At 35.1% G+C, this 20,480-nt stretch overlaps 1 protein-coding gene across 1 annotated transcript; it reads right to left on the reverse strand.

The window, feature by feature from the left end:
• Positions 1 to 5,102: 5,102 nt before the first annotated feature.
• On the reverse strand, positions 5,103 to 6,065 carry LOC308649013 (olfactory receptor 14J1-like; the record flags this gene model as incomplete). The annotated part of the gene is made up of 1 exon (XM_081294287.1): positions 5,103 to 6,065. The coding sequence occupies one exon, from the start codon at positions 6,063 to 6,065 to the stop codon at positions 5,103 to 5,105; it is 963 nt and encodes a 320-aa protein (XP_081150413.1).
• Between the last annotated feature and the right edge of the window lie 14,415 nt (positions 6,066 to 20,480).

Raw genomic sequence — 20,480 nt, forward strand, 5'->3', positions numbered from 1 at the left:
GTAATTGACTTGGCCATGGCTGTTAAATCTTATAGCTGGGTAGAGAATAACATTTAGGATCTACAGTGGTATTAGAGGATAATTTAGACAGTATTACTACCCCTTCATAATAGGGCGGCCTGGAGGTCAAGCATAGCCAGCAATCTTGGGTCCTGTTAGGACTAGTGGCATTGAGAGCGAAAAAGGCTCCTTGGATCAAATCAAAAAGACGATCTCCAGTTCCAGGGTGTATGGGCCCAGGGGCACAATCAAAGGTTTGATAGCCCACAGTTATTGTTTGACCACTGGGGGAAGATATTACTGCTGGGGCTATAGGCTGTTTGGGTCCAGATGGGGCCTTTTGATCTCCGAGCACCTGATTGGGTCCTATTAAACTTCCAGTAGGCTGTTCTGTGGTCAATTTAAGCCGAAAAAGCAGGCCAGGATTGTACTGTCGGGGGGTGTAAATACCCAGCCCCCAGAGATATCCTTAAGTCCAATCTGGCTGCTGTTTTCCATTGGAAGTAAACTGAATAGTAATATCTGATTCTCCCTCTATTGTTTACCAGAAATGGGTAACATCATTTTGCCAGACATCATTGGTGTGTAAGCCTCTAGGATTAACACTTAGACTAGGGGAATGAATGAATGGAGCACACACTGGGCATAAGAAAACAATTTGTAGAGTCTGATCACGTGAGCACCCCGTACGGAAGCGTAAGGATTGTGCATTTAGATGGAATTTAGCATGGAGCTAAAGAGCTGATCCGTTTGTAATTGTTCCATGATAGTAAATTGTCTGCCAATATAAGGGGTTGCCTCAATAACTGAGGCTAAATTAGCAACATAGAGACTATCAGTATACACATCAAGTGGAATGGAATTGTATAATTTAAGGGCCATAATTAGAGCCTCAACTTCTGATATTTGGGCAGACAGTCTAGGAACAGGGTGTCGAATTACTTGAGATCCATCAAAAACAACAACAAACCCCCCTCTTGCTCCGTCTGTATAAACAGTCTGAGCTCCCGGGATAGATTCCCCTTTAATAATTCTAGGAGAAATAATAGGACATTTTTTGAGGTCTTCTAGAAGTTTATGTCGGGGAGAGTGATTATCAATTTTACCTTTGAAAGTACAAAGAAAAAGACACCAAAGATCATGTTTCTGTTGCAATTTTAAAATCATATCTTGAGTATAAGGTTGAATGAGAATGTCAAGAGTCTTTCCAAATAGTGCATCACCCAAATATTTGGCTTTCCAGATCAAATTTGTTACTAGTTCATAAAAGGGAGTTATCACCCGAGAGTTAGAAGCAGGTAAATGGACCCAATAGATGGGACCTATTTGTCAAAACACTGTAGTAGGAGTTAATTTTGATGGCAGGATTATAAATGATAGGGGCATAGAGTAGTTTATCTGGGTAACCTGCGTGTCTTGTAGGGCCTTCTCTATTAGTCTTAATGATTGTAGAGCCTCAGGTGTGGGATTCTCTTGTAGGGCCTTCTCTATCAGTCTTAATGATTGTAGAGCCTCAGGTGTGGGATTCTCTTGTAGGGCCTTCTCTATCAGTCTTAATGATTGTAGAGCCTCAGGTGTGGGATTCTCTTGTAGGGCCTTCTCTATCAGTCTTAATGATTGTAGAGCCTCAGGTGTGGGATTCCTGACTGAGCTGGGGGAAGGGTCTCCTTGGAGGAGATCATACAGAGGCTTAAGTTCCTGGAAAGAGAGGAGTTGGCACTGTTGTCAAAGTTATAAACATACCTCTTAAGAGAGGGGGAAAGGGAGAAACCTTTAGCAACTTGACGTTTCTCCCAAGAATGATCCTGACAAGGCGTAAATGTTGGGGGGAAACCAAGATTAGGGGTACAGTAAGGAGAGGCCTTAAAATGAGTGGCATTATAAAGACTATTAGAAGAAGGAGGCACTGGGATTAGTACTTCGGAGATAATAGCCAAGGTAGTTATGTTTAAAGCAGAGCTATTTACGGGGGTTCCTGAGCCTGATTGTTCCCCTGAGGCTACTTAGCTCAATACAGCACTGAGAATGCTCCCTGAGACCTGACTGGACCGCAATGGGTCCTTCCAGTTAATCAAATTCTTGGTCTTAAGGCTAATACAATGAGCGTTCCCGAAGCCAAAACAAGAAACTCCTGTGAGATTAACTTGAGATTGATTAAAAATGCTTTCCACCTGAGTTAGTGTGAAGGCGGCATCCACTCCATAAGTGCGCACAGACTCCGCCAGGGTCTTCAATTTATCATCTTATGAGTTTAACATAGAAACCTGTGGAATCAAATTTTGTCTGAAAAAGATATCTTCCATTAGCATTTACAGGTAGGCATTTTTTAAAAATACAGTTTCTGAGTAGCTCCGGTAGAAATCTGAAACGCAGCAGTACAGGTTAGTGGCTGGAAGGCGGGACTAGAAGTCCTGTCTGAGTGACTGTGGAAGAACCAATCGGTAGCCCCCAAGAGTGTGGGAGGTGGGACCAGGAAGCCGCTCTTCCGCCAGGCAGCCCATGGTTACCATGGTGATGCAAGCAACACGGAGTCCGTCGCTCACCCTCAGGGCAAAAGTTCCCCAAGATTTCCTAGCCGACCGCACCTTGCCTGATTTTGTTTGCATTTTTCCCCGCCTGGCCAAGCTCTTACTGCGGCAGCAGCCTGCTCTGTTTCTGGACCATCCCCGCACACTCCGGCTTCCGGGCCGGGGCGGGCTCCTGTTCCCTTTTCCCGGCTGCAGTGGGCGTCCCTGGGCATAGATCCCAGGGTCATAATTAATCTGCTGCTGCGGCACCCATGGCACAGCAACAGAAGGAACACAGAAAACGAAAGACACAGACGACAAAAAAAGAACACAGAAAACAAAAGTGAAAGTACACATAGCAGCTGCAATAAAATATGAGGCTCTCTCTTTCTTTGTAGAGGAGCTGACCCCGCTTTGGTCGCGGATCCCACTTACTGGGACTATCCCCGCTTTGGTCGCGGGTCCCACTTACCTGGGACTATCCCCGCTTTGGTCGCGGGTCCCACTTACTGGGACTATCCCCGCTTTGGTCGCGGGTCCCACTTACCTGGGACTATCCGGTGCACCACCCCTGACGACTGAAAGTTCTGGTTCCCGGGTTTCGGCACCATTTGTCGCGTCCCCCTTGCCCGCAAGGAAGACGCAACACCGGGAATCTTCTTCCAGTCGTTTATTCAGGTTCTCGAGATCTCTTCCACTCTACTCTCTTCTTCATCTTCCTCTTCTTCATCTTCCTTCCCCGAATGCTCCTACCAGCCTTAATAAAGCATCTCAAGCCCCAATGCGAAGCTGCCACGTGGAGCTTTCTCATAGGGTGTTAGAAAACCACGCACCAACTCTCCCAATTAAGGAGTTGTTTGTCACAAACCACAGTCGAGCCAGCGCCATCTTGTAATGGCGACCGCAGTCCGCAGAAACGGCTCACTACATATATATATACATATATATATATATATGTATATATATATAAAGAGAATTGAAAAAATAGAATGGAAATTGAAACTTATATACTTATTTTATAATTCAGTGGGCTTATTAAAATAATAGGTCAGAGAAAGAAAATTTCAGAAAATTATGTTAAAATATTTCACTGGGGTGAAACTCAAAAAGAAACAAATATAATTCACATGTTATTGTTGTCTGTTTGAATGGCCTGAGAACAGAGGAGGTAAAATATCTAATTATGCATCATTTATGATTATGTCTTGATTACCTGGACTGGTTAAGCTTTGTTACCACAATATTAAAAGCTCATATTCAGCTTACTTCATATAAGGTTTGCATTTTAAAAATGGCCTGAGAATTTGAAAGAAAAAGGACCTGAGAAAATGATTTTGCCATCATAAAACAGAATTGTAATACTTATAGAATTGTAATACTTATAAAACTTTTCATAAAATAGGAAACGTGTAAAGCCAAAATGAATAATATGGAAAATAAGTATTATAAATATGTCTAATTTCTTGAGATATCACACATTTGAAAATAATTACAAAAGGTAAAATATTGTTATTATTTTAAAAAGCCCCCACAATTTAAATGCTGTATCTGTATTTTTGTGATGCAGGCACCTGATATGACTTCAATCAGCTATTAGTTCTCTCTGAATATTTTTTGCATGAATTAACAAAATCATGTAAGACATAGAGTAGAAGTGACTTGGTCATATATTGCTAATGGTAACAAAATATCTAATATTTTTGGAAAGAAATATGGTCTCAAGAATACTGAACAATTTGTATTTGATTTGATTCCACAACACATGCTTTGAAATTATGAAAACTTCAACTTTCAGCATTACTTATAAGAGTGAAAAATTGAAAATAACTAGTATATGTGAAAAAGATAAATGATTACTTGTATTTTCAGATGAGTTTAATTGATTATGATGCATTAAAGAAAATTAGCATAGTAAAACTATGTGGTTAAACATAGTAATGGCCTATAAATTTAAGCCAATATGCAAAATTGGTATATATGAAGATAAAAATTAAGGTGAATATTTAAACTTAAATAGATTAAAATGAAAATAGTTGACTTATTTGGTGGGTGAAACTGTGGGTAAATATTATCACTTTTTTTTCTTATTGTTGTAATATCATTTATACAAAAGTGTTTAAAACATGCTATGAGGGGCTGGGGATGTGGCTCAAGCGGTAGCGCGCTCGCCTGGCATGCGGGTTCGATCCTCAGCACCACATACCAACAAAAGATGTTGTGTCTGCCGAGAACTAAAAAAAAATAAATAAATATTAAAAATTCTCTCTCTCTCTCTCTCCTCTCTCACTTAAAAAAAAAAAACATGCTATGATTGTTAGTGTGTCTGTGTAAGTATGAGTTTGTGTGTATAGGTACTGGGATGAAAAAAGAAGTAGTGGGCCTATATTACAAGGTTATATGTGTTTACAATTTTTCTTAACCTAAAAAATGATTTCAATGAATAAAATGTTCAGTAAATTAGGAAAAAAGTTTCTTCAATGATGGTGATTATATTACATAGTTCATTTACAGAAAGTAATGCTATTTCTTCATTAACTTCACAAATTGAGGGATCCAATTACCAAAAAGTTCCTTGCATATAATATTGAACAACTACTAACAACAGGACAAAAGTGTATTTTTCCGAGTGAATTTTCTGTCCAAAAGTAAGTTTCTTAGCGCACCCTTCATGGCCTCATTCCTCAGACTATAGATAATAGGGTTGAGTGTTGGGGGTATCACTGTGTAAAAGATAGATAACATAATGTCAAATGCAGATGGAGAATCTGAAGTTGGTTTTAGATATGCACAGATGCCTGTAGAGAGAAAAAATGAGACAACAAAGAGGTGGGGCAGGCAGGTAGAGAATACCTTAGAGCGGCCTTCAGCAGAGGGTATTCTTAGAACTGTGGAGAATATGTGAACATAGGAGAGGGCAATGGAGACAAAGCAGGCTAATGCCACCACAGATATGAAAGCATCTACTCCAATCACTCCTAGGTAATCATTGGAACAGGAGAGCTTCAGTAATTGGGGGACATCACAGAAAAATTGATGTATTATTTTCTCCCTACAGAATGTGATAGAAAATGTGGCTGCTGTGTATAAGATTCCTGAGATGCCTCCACTCACCCACACAGCTATCATAGCCCACTGACAATTTCTGGGATCCATGATGACCTCATAGTGCAGTGGGAAGCAAATGGCGGTATAACGGTCATAAGACATGACTGTAAGAATAGCTACCTCAGTCCAGGCCAAAGATGTGAAGAAGAAAACCTGCAGTATGCACTGGTCATATGAAACATAGTTATCATCCATCAGTGAATTGTCAATGGCCTGGGGGACTGTGACGGAAATGAAGGAGAGGTCCAGAAGGGAAAGTTGCTTCAAGAAGTAATACATTGGAGATTGGAGGTGCTGGTCCAGTGTTGTGATGGTGATAATGATGAAGTTTCCTGTCAAAGCCACTAGGTACAACACCAACAAGAGCAAAGCGTACAAGATCTGCAGCTTGTGATCATCAGAAAAGCCCAAGAGGAGGAATCCATTCCTCGTGGTTATGTTTGTCATAATCATTTTGAAAATGTAAATCTGGCAGCAGCTGGAAAATAAAAGAAGATGGGAAATGTATTAGAAAGACACTAAAATAATTAGTATTTCAATCATTTAAGGACCTGTTATTTATCAGCTGTGTCTTAGATGTTGGGAAACCATGATAATACATGTTTCTTAAGTACATAGAGCTTACAGTTTACCTTAGTAAATTAGTAGTTAGAGTACAAACAGGTCCTATCAAGAAAAAGTCATTGTGTTTGCCCCAGAGATAAATGCTATTCCATTTTCACAGGTGAAACATTTTGCTTTGTTTTTCACCAAAAGAAACACAATAATGAGCTCTTAGGAGTTTTTGAATAGTGGATGAGTTATATTTGAGCACACTGGCTTATTTTAGTAGATAGAATGGCCCTTTTTAGAGGAAATTTTGGAAATTAAAACATGGGCTTGTTGTGGACCAGTGATACCTGTTTTCGTTCTAGCAAACAATATGGTCATTACAGTGAGAAGCCAAGAGCCAAAATGGAAGTGTTATTGCTCTTCCAATTAACATTGTATTTAATGGACATGTTGAAATCAAGAGCAAAAATACTTTGTAAAGTAAATACTTAAATACCACTCACAGATTAAGTATCCAATTTGATTACATGAGATATTTTCTGATTCTAACAAATTCTATTTATATCTTCATTTTATTGAGCATTTTGTTGAAGCTATCAAATAGTTATTGATCACTTACTACAAGCAAAGACATTTGTAAAGAAAAAAAGACTGAATGCTCTGAGGTGGTTTTTAAACATGGAAGGAAAAATACTCAAATACACAACTTCAGAAAGAGATTTGTGGAATAAAGCAATCTACATTTCAGAGAAGGGAAAAACCAAATTTGGGTTCATGACCGGGGCTTTTGATCTTTATGGGATGGAAATATCTAAGCATTCATTCTCCCCTTAACAAAATGCACATTGGTATGTGAGGACTGATGAGACATTAGTAATGATTCTCTTATATTCCTGCACATTTTTCCTTTCATTTCTTAGTTCTATGCAACAACTGGAGAAATTGCTGTATTAGTTTTTTGGACTTTATTCTAAACCACATGAAATCTCAATGAGCGCACACATGCAATTCATCTTATATATATCTGGAAGAATCCAAAGACTTGTGGTGAGCGCTCCCTCCCCATTCCTTATCAGTCTATCTTTTATTTAACCATCTAATGCCAATCTATCCTGCTGATCACCCGGACTTCTGCTGCCTCTCTTTCATGAAACTTCTCTTTCAAAAAGAATGCATCTAAGGAACCTATTTCTATATCCTGCTGCTTTTAGACTATAATAAAAAATGGCTGTTAAATTAACTAAATATTTTAAACTTGTTTTAGTTGCCACAGTTGAAAGCCTCTTTTCTCTTACTCTGTGAACATGAATTCCAAATTTAATTTAATCTACCTATAGTGTCCTCAAACTTATTGATTTCTTTTAACATCTCATACCACATAATAGCAGAGAAAATTAAGAGTGAAGTTATACTTCTAACAGAATTTCTCTAGTCCAAGTTCTGTTTCATTGTTCCATTTTCCCCTGTACTGGTAAAATTATAAACAGCATGATTAGCCATACTTAATTTTGATTCATTTAATATTTTAATCTGCAAAATGTACATATGTAGTTATCAACAGACTGGGAAGCAAAAAAATAATAACACTTTTGAGCATTCATTTTAATAAGAATGCTCAAAAGACACCATACTAGAGTACATCATAAAAATATATCATTTAATTCACACAGGTATTTTTATCTTCTTGGAGTTAAGCATCTTAATCTTCATTTATACAGGAAAAAATTAATGTCCAGAATGCTTAAGTAACAGAATTGAAGTCGAATTACAAACCCTTGACCTTTGTAGTTCATACCACTTTCTTACATCTAAAAATCTATAAAACTTAACCTAAGGCATGAAGGAATATTGGAGAAAAATCCACAATTACATTCAGGCTTGTTATTCCTACAGACACCAGAGATTATTTGAAGAAGTGTTTTAAAGATGTTTTATTTATGAAAACAGATAAAATATTAACCTTTCCCAATTTATTGGTTTTCCTTAAGTGGCTCATTATTTAAACACATTTATGTGAATTAAATATATGGATTTTATTAATCTTATTTTCTGGGAACAAAAATTCCTTCCCTGAAAGAATGATACTCTTGCTTTTTCCAAACTCAATTTGAAGAGCATAAGGTTCTATAAAAAATCTCATAAAAGCTTACTCTCTTTTCTTACCCAATACTGGAAAACTCACCACAGGTGTCTTTTGTATGCAGTAGCTCTTAAAACTGATCACCAACTTCTGACACTTCTCATCTCTAATCACACAGATTTTAAATATATGTCATTTCCCTCAAGAATGGGTGGTATGTGTGTGTGTTGTTTTTGTTTTGGAGGTGGAGCATCTTTCAAAATGGAAAATTGAACTAAATAATAAATATACTTCCTTTTCTCTACTCCTGGGACTTGGAGTCATTAACATTTCCACACAAAGAAATGGTTTAGTAAGCGGTGGTAGATATTTGTTGTCCCTGCCTTAGTGATTCTCAAACTTTAGTAGACATGTGAATCACCTGGAGAGCTTGTTAAGACACAGGAACCTAAGAACTACACTCAGAAATTCTGATTCAGAAAGGCTCAAATGATTCCCAGGAATTTGAGTGCCTTCCATGCTTCCAGGTGTTGCTGCAGATCTGAGTACCATGCATGGAGAACCACTTTACTAGCTAAATCATGTATTTCTAAGACAAATCTTGAACTTTAAAAAAATGAATATTTAATGTCAGTCCTCCTGGAAAACTAGAAGTAAATGTTTATGTTTGAAAGTGAACCTACCTACCGAATCTCAGGTTTTGAACAACCTGAGATTGTCATTATGATTAGTAACAATAGAAAAATATAGTAAATAAAATGTCTAGGAGGCCATCCTAAAACAAATGTAGCAACTACCTGAAATCCTCTCAGGTGGTCCAGTCTATTAAAATTTATTATTGAAATCTTTACAATACCTTTAAAAGTAATTTAAAATAAATGTAAGCCCACAATAAACTTTTGGTAATTTCTGAGATCTCTTACCATCTTTTATGGACATTGTTAATATTTTTTAGTAATGACCATTGGCCAAAGATTTTCTCTAAAGCTATGTGGATACTTACTTGTTATATTTTAAAGGCTGTATAGCATTGTGCTCAGATTACAAATCACAGCTTGCAGGGTTTTTTTTTCATTTTTTTAAAAAAAAGTTTTATTGAGTGCCTGTTTTGAACCATGCACTTTTCTATTTTGTGTCATTTCTATTTTGTGTCATAAAAAAAAACATTTTCCATGTTTTTTAATGCAACCATTATTCAATTCATGTAAACATATAAATGGGTCTGTTAAAATTCTTCTTTATTATAAATAAAGACTTGTGCTAGCATGATCAGTCTTATAAATATTATATTTTCTACAGTTGATCTTTCCTTAAAGTTAAATTGAGATGAGGTTACTGTTGAAAATTTTTATAAGGACTGGGGATGTGGCTCAAACCGTAGCGTGCTCGCCTGGCATGCGTGTGGTCCTAGTTCGATCCTCAGCACCACATACAAACAAAGATGTTGTGTCCGCCAATAACTAAAAAATATTTAAAAAATTTAAAAAAAAAAGAAAATTTTTATAAGTTTCAAATATTGAGAATTCTTTTTAAAAATTATCATGAAATGTTATATTGCACCCAGCATTATTTCCCAGATCTCACCAACACAAGGAATTTATCATTTGTTATTTTTTGTGCTAGATAATATAAAACATATTGTGTAATAGTATTCATGTAGCAATTAAAGTCAGATTGCTCAAGTTTGGATTCTGGTTCTACCATTTACTTTTTATGAGAAAACTTTGAATAATTCATCTTTCTGCATCTTTGATTTCTTATCTGAAAAAATTAGCATATTAATTATATAATTCATGAAGAACCTTCAGCAGAGACTCATAATTAATTACACACTTAAGAATAAGTATTAAGACCATTGATGTTTTATTTAAAATGTTAACACCCAAAATTTTTACAAAAAAATGGAATATAGGAAACACTTTCTAACTTTTTTAGGAGGCCAGTATAAACTTGAAAACAAAGTTAGACAAAAACAATGCACACATACATATAAAAGGGAAAAATAACTTTGTACCAATGCATACAGAAAAATTTGATAAAATTAAACATCCATCCATAATAAAACGATTAAATTACTGAAAATGAAAAGGGAGACTTTGATCTGACAAAGAGAATCCTAACAGAAGCTATGGTATTCATCATACTTAATAAGGAAATATTTAATATTTTTCTTGTGATTATAGAAATAAGAATGATCATTAACAACATTTCTACTGGACAGTTCAACAGTATAAGAAAATCACAAAGAATTTATAAAATTTGGAAACAAATGACATGGTTTTGTGTATTAAAATGCAAAAAGAAAATATACATAAGCTATTAGAATTAATTAGTAGTACAGTAGAGTCAATTAAATTATAAAATTATAAAAACCATATGTTTTGGTATTTTTAAAAAGCACCTAGTGTTAAGAATAAATCTAGGGGCTGGGGTTGTGGCTCAAGTGGTAGCGCGCTTGCCTGGCATGTGTGAGGCACGGGGTTCAATCTGCAGTACCACATAAAAATAAAATAAAGATATTGTGTGTTGAGAGCCATAACCAAGTCAAGATGGCGCCTGGCATTTTGCCAGAAGGAGTGGTTTGGAGGTGACGCCATTGAGCCATTGGGATGATGGTAATTAAATTAAGCTGTGTATAATTATTGGGATGGTGACTGATTGCTCTAACTGGATGATGCTGGATTGGGGCAAGCTGTGTATTCAGTTGTGTACGTGGACCTCTGCTGTCCAGCAGTGGGGCAGCTCCTGCTGCCTTGGGTGCCCACTACTTTTGAGTTCTCGCAGAGTTCCCGTTGAGTGCTCATGGAGTTCCCTTGGTTTCCATGGAGTTCTAGAGAGTTCCGGTTAGGTTTGGGGAATAAAAGTAGTTCCTGTTTGAACCTACAAGTGGCTTATGACCTCCCGGTCATTTTGTGCCCAGCCAGACTGCAGCAATTGTGTCCACCTAAAATTAAAAAATAAATATTAAAAAAAAAAATCTAATTAAATATTTTGAAATACTTTACATTGAAAAACCAGAAAATTTTGCTGATAAAAATTAAAGCAGACAAATAAATTTGGGGGTCAGAGTATTTTAATAAATTGGAAGTTTTAATAATGTTGAGATGTCAATTATCCCCAAATTGATCTGTAAATTCAATGTGGTTATCATTAAAAGTCAACTGGCTCATATGTTTATGAAAGTTGATGATTCTATAATTAATATAAAAATACATAGAATAAAGGTCACTACAAAGTCAAAGAACTTACATCCGTGGATATCCAAACTTACTATAAAGCTGTGATATCTAGAACAATCATATATCAGGGATCCAGAATAGAGGATCCCTGATCAAATTCATACAGCCATTCATCAGATTTAAGATAAATATTCCACTGCAATGAATTGGGAAGAGAATAGTGCTATCATTTGGATCTTAAATATTCCTCAAAGGCCATGTGTTGAAGGATTGAATTACAGCCTGAATTCAAATTGGGAGGTGGTGGGACTTTTTAAAAGATAGGGCCTTGTGGAAGGAAGTTAAGTAATTTGTGACTTGTCCTCCTTAAAGGGAATATTGGAACTCTATCCCCTTTCTCTCTTCCTTAATGTTTCCTATCTGCCATAGATGAGAAGCTCTACTCTAGCACATATTCCCTGTGATGATGTTTTGCCCCACTTTAGGCCAAGAGCAATAGAATCATTAGACTATAAAGTGAACAAACCTGTGAAACTGTGAGCCAAAATCTTTCCTCTTCATTTGTTGATTATCTCAGGAATTATGTCACAGTGATAGAAAACTGACTAACAAAAAATGATCTTTCCAATAAACTTTGCTGGGACAACTGAATATCTATATGGAAAGAAGCCATGTTCTCCATCTCATGTTCTTCATAAAAGGCAATTTCAGTGTAGTGAGAGCTAAAACAAAAATATCAAACTTTATAATCATGGAGTAGAAAAATTTTGTTTAAGGCACAAAATACGTGAACCAGAAAGATGAAAATAAATAAATTATATTTCATTAAAATTGAGAACTTATAATATTGGATCATAATTTTAAAACTTATTGATGATTATTAATTTTAAATGTTTAGAATTGTTTAAAGTAAATCCTAATTGCAATTAAATATTCCAAATGGTTTATCTTGCTAATCCTAATCCAATTGTATAAGCAATAGAGATTATCAGAAAACACTGAGATTTTAATTATAAAAGTATTATTTATCAAAGTGTGAAAAGCATATAAGCTGATACTTTGATGATAAGATATGGCCTTAAATATTTATATTAGGAATGAAAAAAATTGAAAAAATATTGAAAAACCACAAATTTAGTTAAAGAATTAGATATAACAAATCTCCAAGTACAGGTGACATGTTGATATAATATAAGAACAGAAGTTGTTGAAATAGATGAGTAAGTAAATAAAGGGTATTTTAAATTGTCACTAAATTATTGTTAAAATGATGAAATTTTTAGCAAGATTGCTAATTAAAGATGACAATATACACATTGATAATTTATGAGTGAAAAGGGGTAATTCATGTAAATATAAAGTTATAAAAAATTGTAGAAATTCATGCCAATATTTTTTTAAACAGTTGATATGACTCAATAACCCTGAAGAAGAAATAGCACACTAGTTTCCTTACTATGATATGCACATTCTGAGGGGACTTCCACCTAAGGCCTTTGTACTCTGTTTTCTCTAGCTAGAATGTTCTTCTCTACATATCTACTTAACTACTTTCATTTAAGTTTTCCATTTCCATTCGTATTAGTTGCATGGGCTCTCTTTCATCCATCAAGGAGTTCCATGGAACAGGGTAGAGGAGAGTGTGACTGTGATCGGTAATCAAGACCTTGGGAGACGAAGCAGGAAGCAGGTCTGATTTGATTGCACAGTTACCATGTATATATACTCAGGCAGTAGCTAAGCAGATTACAGGCAGCTAACGATTTCTGGCTAGCTGTCCTTGCAGTGAGCAATCAGGATTGAGCCACAGAGCAAGTGCAGGGACTGAAACACAAGGTCTCATGCCCAGGACTGTCCCTAGGAGGTAAGCCCTGCTCATGCGCCTCATATGAGGGGAGTGATTTGCCACTCAGACATCCTTAATGTATGCCATGTATGCAGTACTCCAGGCACCTGTCCCCACAGTTGGTGAAAGGCTTACTACATAAAATAATTAATTTTCTATACTACCTTAATTGCCTCTTTTTCTTAATTTCTGTAACATCTGTCATTAACATAGTCCAGTTTTACATACTTATTTGTTAATAGTTTTTTGCCCACAATACACTGCACCATAAGGATGGAAATTTGTTTTCATTTCTAAATTTTCAATGGAATACAAATAAATTAACTTGAATGAAAAATCAATTAAAGAACAAAAAATGTTGATCTCAATAGATTAATTGCATGCAAGTCAACATAAATTTATAATGGAAAACAGCAAACTTCAAAGAGGAGAACACTTTTTTAATTCAGTTAAAGGGCTTTGGATGGAATATTACTTTAGTGTGTTCTGATAACCCAATCCTCCTGATACTTATATCCATTGCAAATGACTCTGTACTTAGTCATGTGATATATTTGGCCAGTGTGACAGACGCAAGCAGGGCTTTGTAAGCTCTTGAACTAGTGGTTTATTTTCTCAGGACATATATTCTTCTAATAATTCTTGGAACCAAGCCATCATGCATGCTCTGGTACGAGAAGCTCACTCTAGACATGTGCAAAGGACCAAAAGAGAAGAATCAACAACCAGCCAAGAGTTTCAGCTGGCTCCCCAATCAAAATCTTGAACCATCTTGATTGGACTAGAGACAAGCTGTCTTTAACTAGCTCAGTTAAAACAAATAAATTGCACAGTTGTTGTTTTTTGTTTTTGTACCAAAGATTGAACTCAGGGGCATTCAACTCCAGCCCTTTTTTGTATTTTTTTTTAATTTAGAGAGAGGGTCTTACTGATTTGCTTAGCACCTCACTCTTTGCTGAGGCTGACTTTGGACTCATGATTCTCCTGTTTCAGCTTCCCAGGCTGCTGGGATTACAGATGTGCACCAATCAGTGGAGTAGAGAAAAGGAATTGGAAGGGGAGGAGAGATGGAAAAGGGGAGGAACCGTGGACTAAATAGGACCAAACTTTCATATATATATATCTCAATATGCCAGAGGGAATTTCACCTTTATGTATGTCTATAATGCACTAATTAAATAAAGTTGTAAAAAAAGAGAACAAAGATCCATGGAGTAAAGGAGAAGGGAAAAGATGGAGGGAGGCAAGGAGAGAAAAGGAAATCACTGGAGATTGAATTGGAGCAAATTATATTTCAAGATTGTATAATTATGCCCAAATGCACCCTAATATTATGTATAACTATAATGAAATAATTAAAAATACGATTTCATCCCACCCCTATTAGAATGGCTATTATAAAAAAGTAACAAATTCTGGCAGAGAAATAGAGGAAGGGATACTTTTTTTAAGAGAGAGAGAGAGAGAGAGAGAGAGAGAGAGAGAGAGAGAGAGAATACTTTTAATATTTATTTTTTAGTTTTGGGTGGACAAAACATCTTTATTTTATTTTTATTTTATTTTTATTTTATTTTATTTTTATGTGGTGCTGAGAATCGAACCCAGCACCCTGCACATGCCAGGCAAGTGCACTACTGCTTGAGCCACATCCCCAGCCTGAGACACTTTTATGAACTATTGATGGGAATATAAATTACAATAGCCAATTAGTACAGCTAATTTATAGTCCCACTAATGGGATGAAATATTTCTAAAAAATCAAAAATTAATTAAAAATTAAACTATTGTATGATCCAGAAATCCCACTACTGGCTATATATCCAAAGGAAATAAAATCAGCTATTGTAGAGAGAGCTCTACTCCCATGTTTACCACAGGACTAGTTACAATAGTCCAGATATGAAATTAATTTAAGTGCCCATTCACAGATGAATGGATAAAGAAAGTGTAGTATACATACACAATGTAATGTTATTCAGCCACATTTAAGAATGAAATCCTGTAATTTCTGACAACATAGATGAGCCTGGAGGCTTGTTACGTGAAATAAGCCAGATACAGAAAGACAAATATCACATGATCTCTCTCATATGTGGAATCTAAAAAGTGGATCTTATAGTAATAAAGAGTACAATAGTGATTACCAGAGGCTGAAAATGGTGGGAAAGAGGAGGGGATGAGGAAAGGTTGGCCAATGAGACAAAGTTACAATTCATTTTGGCTTATGGTTTCAGAGGTTCAGTCCATGGTTGGCTAACTTCAAAGTTCTGGGCCTAACATGAAGTAGAACATCATGGTGGAAGGACATGGTGGAGAAAAGCTGATTAGCTCAGGACAGCCAGGGAAAATGTAATCCCCAATGGCTTAATCCAGTGACCTACCACCTCCAACCACACCCTACTTGCCTACATTTAGCACCCAATAATCTATTCAAATTTTTATCCAACAAATAAATTAATCAACTGATTTTGTTACAGCTCTCAGAATTTAATAATTTCACCTCTGAACGTCCCTGCATTTTTTCATACTTGAGTTTTTTGGGGACATCTCACATCCAAACCATAACCCAGTACATAACTGTTGTCTATAGTCACCTGACAGTGTAATAGCACACCAGAACTCTGTACTCCTATCAAAGTGTAATTTGGCATCCATTGATCAATCTTTCTCTATTCCTACCTTACCACTTCTCTCCTCAGTTCTGGTAATCTGCATTCTATACTCTACTTCTAGGATATTCACTGTTTTAGATTCCACATGAGTAGGATCACACAGTATGTGTATTTCTTTCCTGGCTTAATTCTCTTAACATGATGACCTCTGTGTATACATATCATGTGCTCTTTATGATCCATCAGTTGATAGACCTTTAGCTTGTTTCCATTTCTTGGCTATTGTGAATATCATTGCAATAAACATGAGAGTGCAGAAGTCTTTTCTGATTTTGTTTGCCTTTTATTTTCATATCTGATTAGTTGGCCTTTGACTACTAGCACTATATTAGTAAACAATAATAATGGCTATCTTTGTATTGTTCCTGATCTTTGAAATCAGGCTTTCAATTTTTTCTCACTCAGTGTAATGCGAAAAATTGTCTTCTTATACCTGATCTTTATTATGTTGAAGTATGTTTATTCTATACCTAATTTGTTCAGCATTTTTGTAAGGAAGAATATTGAATTTTATCCTATAATTTACTAGTAATATAGTTTCGGTAACATTAGATAGATGCTCCAAAGCAATAGTAAAAAAAATGTGCTGAGAATAGGAAATTTGTATTCATTCCCAACATTTTTTAAATTGTCTAGTGTTTTTGTAGTAAACAAGATGACAATCGTTGTTATAATATGAATATTTTTACCTTATTTAATACATTTTCCTACTGTTCCAACTATGTCAAAAATTACATTTCCATCTAATGGCTTATTGGATATTTGAAAAACTTACTAATGTAATATTTTAAACATTTAAAGTATTGTAAAATTGCTTTCAGGAACACTAAAGTATTTCTTAATTAATATTGTTTTCAGTGTTATACTATTTTTATTTGCTGGCTTGACAATAATGTACTATAATTCACTTAGCTATGTATTTAAGCATATGAACTCCTAAAATCTCAGGAAGCATCCATGAAGAAATATTAATTGCCATTATAAAATTAAAACTTCAAAATTCTCAGGTTTTTCTTTTGACATGACTGTGATTTTGAAGGTGAGTCAAATATATTCCTAAAGCTTGGGAGACATACCTGGAACAGTTTCTCACAGCAGCCAAATATTTTTTGAAGACTCATGTTTTTGTTTAATTTAATGCAATTTCTATAATGTAACATATACATGTTTATTCAAATGAAAAAAAATTATTTAGTGTCCTCATATACCTTAAAACACATGCCTTCGGAGGATGATGCTGCTTTAACAGAACACATAAATTAACACAATACATGATTTGCTTAATACATATTAGGATACATTTTATATTATATTTCATGTTGATAGGAGTCCCATCTAAGAATTAGTTGTGTGAGAAACTCTCTGACTAAAAAAAAAAAAATTGTAATAATTAGGATCCTTTTTTTGATCATACTAGAACTAAAAAAAAAAATGTGGCCTTCAAAAGTATTTCCAGAAGACTTTTTTTTTAATGTTCATGTCCAAAGACTGGTTTTGAGAAGCAGAATACAAACATGAATATTACATGAACTTGAGAAGGACTTTTCTTGAAAGGTATTGCTACATGATAAGGTGTTCTAATGGGACCCATCTGAAGAAAAGGCAGCTTATGTGTTAGGAGATAAGCAGTGTTGTAAAAAGATGCAATTTTCAGATGCAAATGAACATGTTAGTAGGAGGAATCTCAAAAGTTATACTGATGTGTGGGGAAGAAGGAGAAGTTCATATAAAATCCTATGACATGCAGTAATCTCAATTTGTTAGAATATTTTACTTTTGGTCAAGATTTTGTCCATGTTTTGTATAGATCTTATCTTAAATATTTGCATTTCTAGGTTTTTATAATTTCTGAGAGTATTCAACCCAGGTAAATCATTAATATTTCCAGTCATGCTAATTTAATTTAGGTCCCAGGATTCACACCATCTGAGCATTTATTTAAAGAGTCCAATTAAATTCACTGAAGGATTTTCAGAAGATTGTTCAGTTCATGTTTATCAGGACCTTAAGCAACATCTTATTAAGGGATCCTAACCCATTATTTTGAATGAACTACAGAGAAGTAAAGTGAGTAAAAATCATTAGACTCATTTATATAAAGATAACACTTTAGATAATATAATCATCAATAAAGCTTACTTTAAAGGAAGAAAGGAAGGCTGAAGTAGAAAAATAAGGGAGAATGAGTGGAGAGAAGGCTGTGCCTTGCTTTGAGTTACTCTTTGATGTACAGAATATCAGTTTTCACGCTGTGCCTAAACTTGAGTCACTCCCTTTTGTAGAGCACTGATTTGCCACAAGCTACTCCATTTTGAGTTTAAGTGCTGATGTGGAATGATACTAAACCTTGATGTACAAGTGAACAACCACCATCTGCTTGGCACAACTGTATGACACAAACTGATAAATTATCATGCTAGTAAGAATGCCTACCTGTGAAATTATCAAATTAATTAGGAACAGGTGGATGCCTAGGTGTATCAAACTCATACTGGAGAAAACAGGCCCACAAGCCTATTCAAGGCACAGACCACCCAGTGATACAACCCCTTCATTTGAGACCCATAAAAGGAGGAGCAGCTTGAGACTGGACATAGCAGGACCCTGGATTTTGATATCTTCCCTTCTAAAAAGTTGGAATAGTATTACCATAAACTCTACATGTCACGGATATTTAGTGATGATGACAGAGTACAGGATCAAACAAATTAAGAAAAGGCAGAACTTCAGCTTGAACAAAGGACAGCAGGAAGAAGGCAGGTAAATCTGCAGCTGAGGCAGAGCTGACGTGTTCATCTTCATCACACTGAACCTGGTTAGAGTGAACATGGGGACTTAAGTCCTTCATAAAATCTGCATGATGATGGCGTATCAGCACTCTTTTACACCTTTTAAAATTTATTTCGGGTCCTACTTAGAAAAATAAAATATAGAGATAGAAAATAAAACATTCAGGCAAGATAACACAGAAGCAATCAGGACTTAAAAATTTGCTTGCTCTGATGATACTACTTTACAATTATCTGGAAAATTTAGGTGGAATTTTAATCTCTGATAAAATTTACCAGAAATAACTTAAAGTATATATATTCCAGAAATTTGTGGAAATTTGCTCAGGATTATGACCAGCACATACACATTTAAAAATTTCTCCACTGTTTCTACCATTTGAGTTGCATTGGTCCTGCTCTTTTCTCATCCAAATCATGTAATTCCTTCAGAATTTCTAAAAGGATAACTATAATGGAAATCAAAATACTTGCATATAAATTCTACCATACTTTCATGACAATTGGATGTGAATTTGCTTTGTAAGTGAAAGAAAAAGCTATACAGTATGATACATAATAGAAAGAGAATAAGGAGCAGCAGCAATAGTAATAGAATTACTTGAATGGTAAAATTATATAGGAATGACTTTAGAAATTTCCAGGTACCTGTGATCCTCTATGGAAAACTATTTTCTTGAGATTTTTCCCTTTATTTAACTCCATCATTTCTTGCTATTACACCCTTCATTTCATGTTGATTCCATCCAATTCCTTTCTTCTCCCCCAATTTCTCATCCTGGAACTCCAAGTCTTAAAAAATATTGCCTTAGAAATATAACAATGTGTTGTATATATAATAATTAATATGTTGTATTCCCAAAGAAATGGGACTGATAGCACTGTCACTGGATTAGATAATTATTATAGAAATAGATTTTGATATGCAGTTGTAAAATAATTTTGTCCTTTACATTTAGAATAAGTTTTGCCTTATCTATCATGGTCATAGGAAGACTTCTGTGTTGCAGATTTATTTATAGAAGGATATCCCTTAATCAGCACTCAAGTAATTCCTTACCTAATTAGAATTTAAAAAAAAATTGTGAATTATTCCCTTTGTCTTTTCTGGATTTCTTTTTTGATAAACTCTTTCAGAATATCATTATTCAATTACCTGTAGTCAGATAATGTTTTTCTAAACCTGAAGAAAGCTAAGTTTCTTCTACTATATTTTAAAAAAATTCTGTATCATTTTCACAATGTTCATATTTTCCTGACACCCTTGTCTAAAAAGACATAGCTATTTGTTCCTGTATCTGAGATAAGCTTACATTTTTGTGAGAAAATCAAATTGCATACTTCACTCAAGGCAACACTTAAGTTATTAGATGGGAATATATAGCATATTTCTTTGACTTTCTGAATAGTCAATACATGCCTAAATAGTGGAGATTTATGGGCACATGGGGTAAATTGATCAAGGATAAAATAAACTCAAAAAAATGAATAAGAAAACTAATGAGAGAAAAAGATAAAAATATAAATGCAGCAATATTCTGTCTAACAACAGAAGACACTTAGGTTAAGTATCTGCTGAATATGTGAATATAAAAATAAATAGAAGAAGATGGGAAATAAAGATTAAAGGTGAAAGACTAATTTAGGTAATTCAGTTTATTTTCCCAGAAAGGACTATGGGGAGTTCTTGCCCTTCTGGCTGAATAAGAAAATTACAGGGATTAGAGCTTAATTTACCTAAATGAGAAGT

This window comes from Spermophilus citellus (genome assembly GCF_964194105.1).
Source record: "Spermophilus citellus genome assembly, chromosome: 5".
NCBI classification, from domain to species: Eukaryota; Metazoa; Chordata; class Mammalia; order Rodentia; family Sciuridae; genus Spermophilus; species Spermophilus citellus.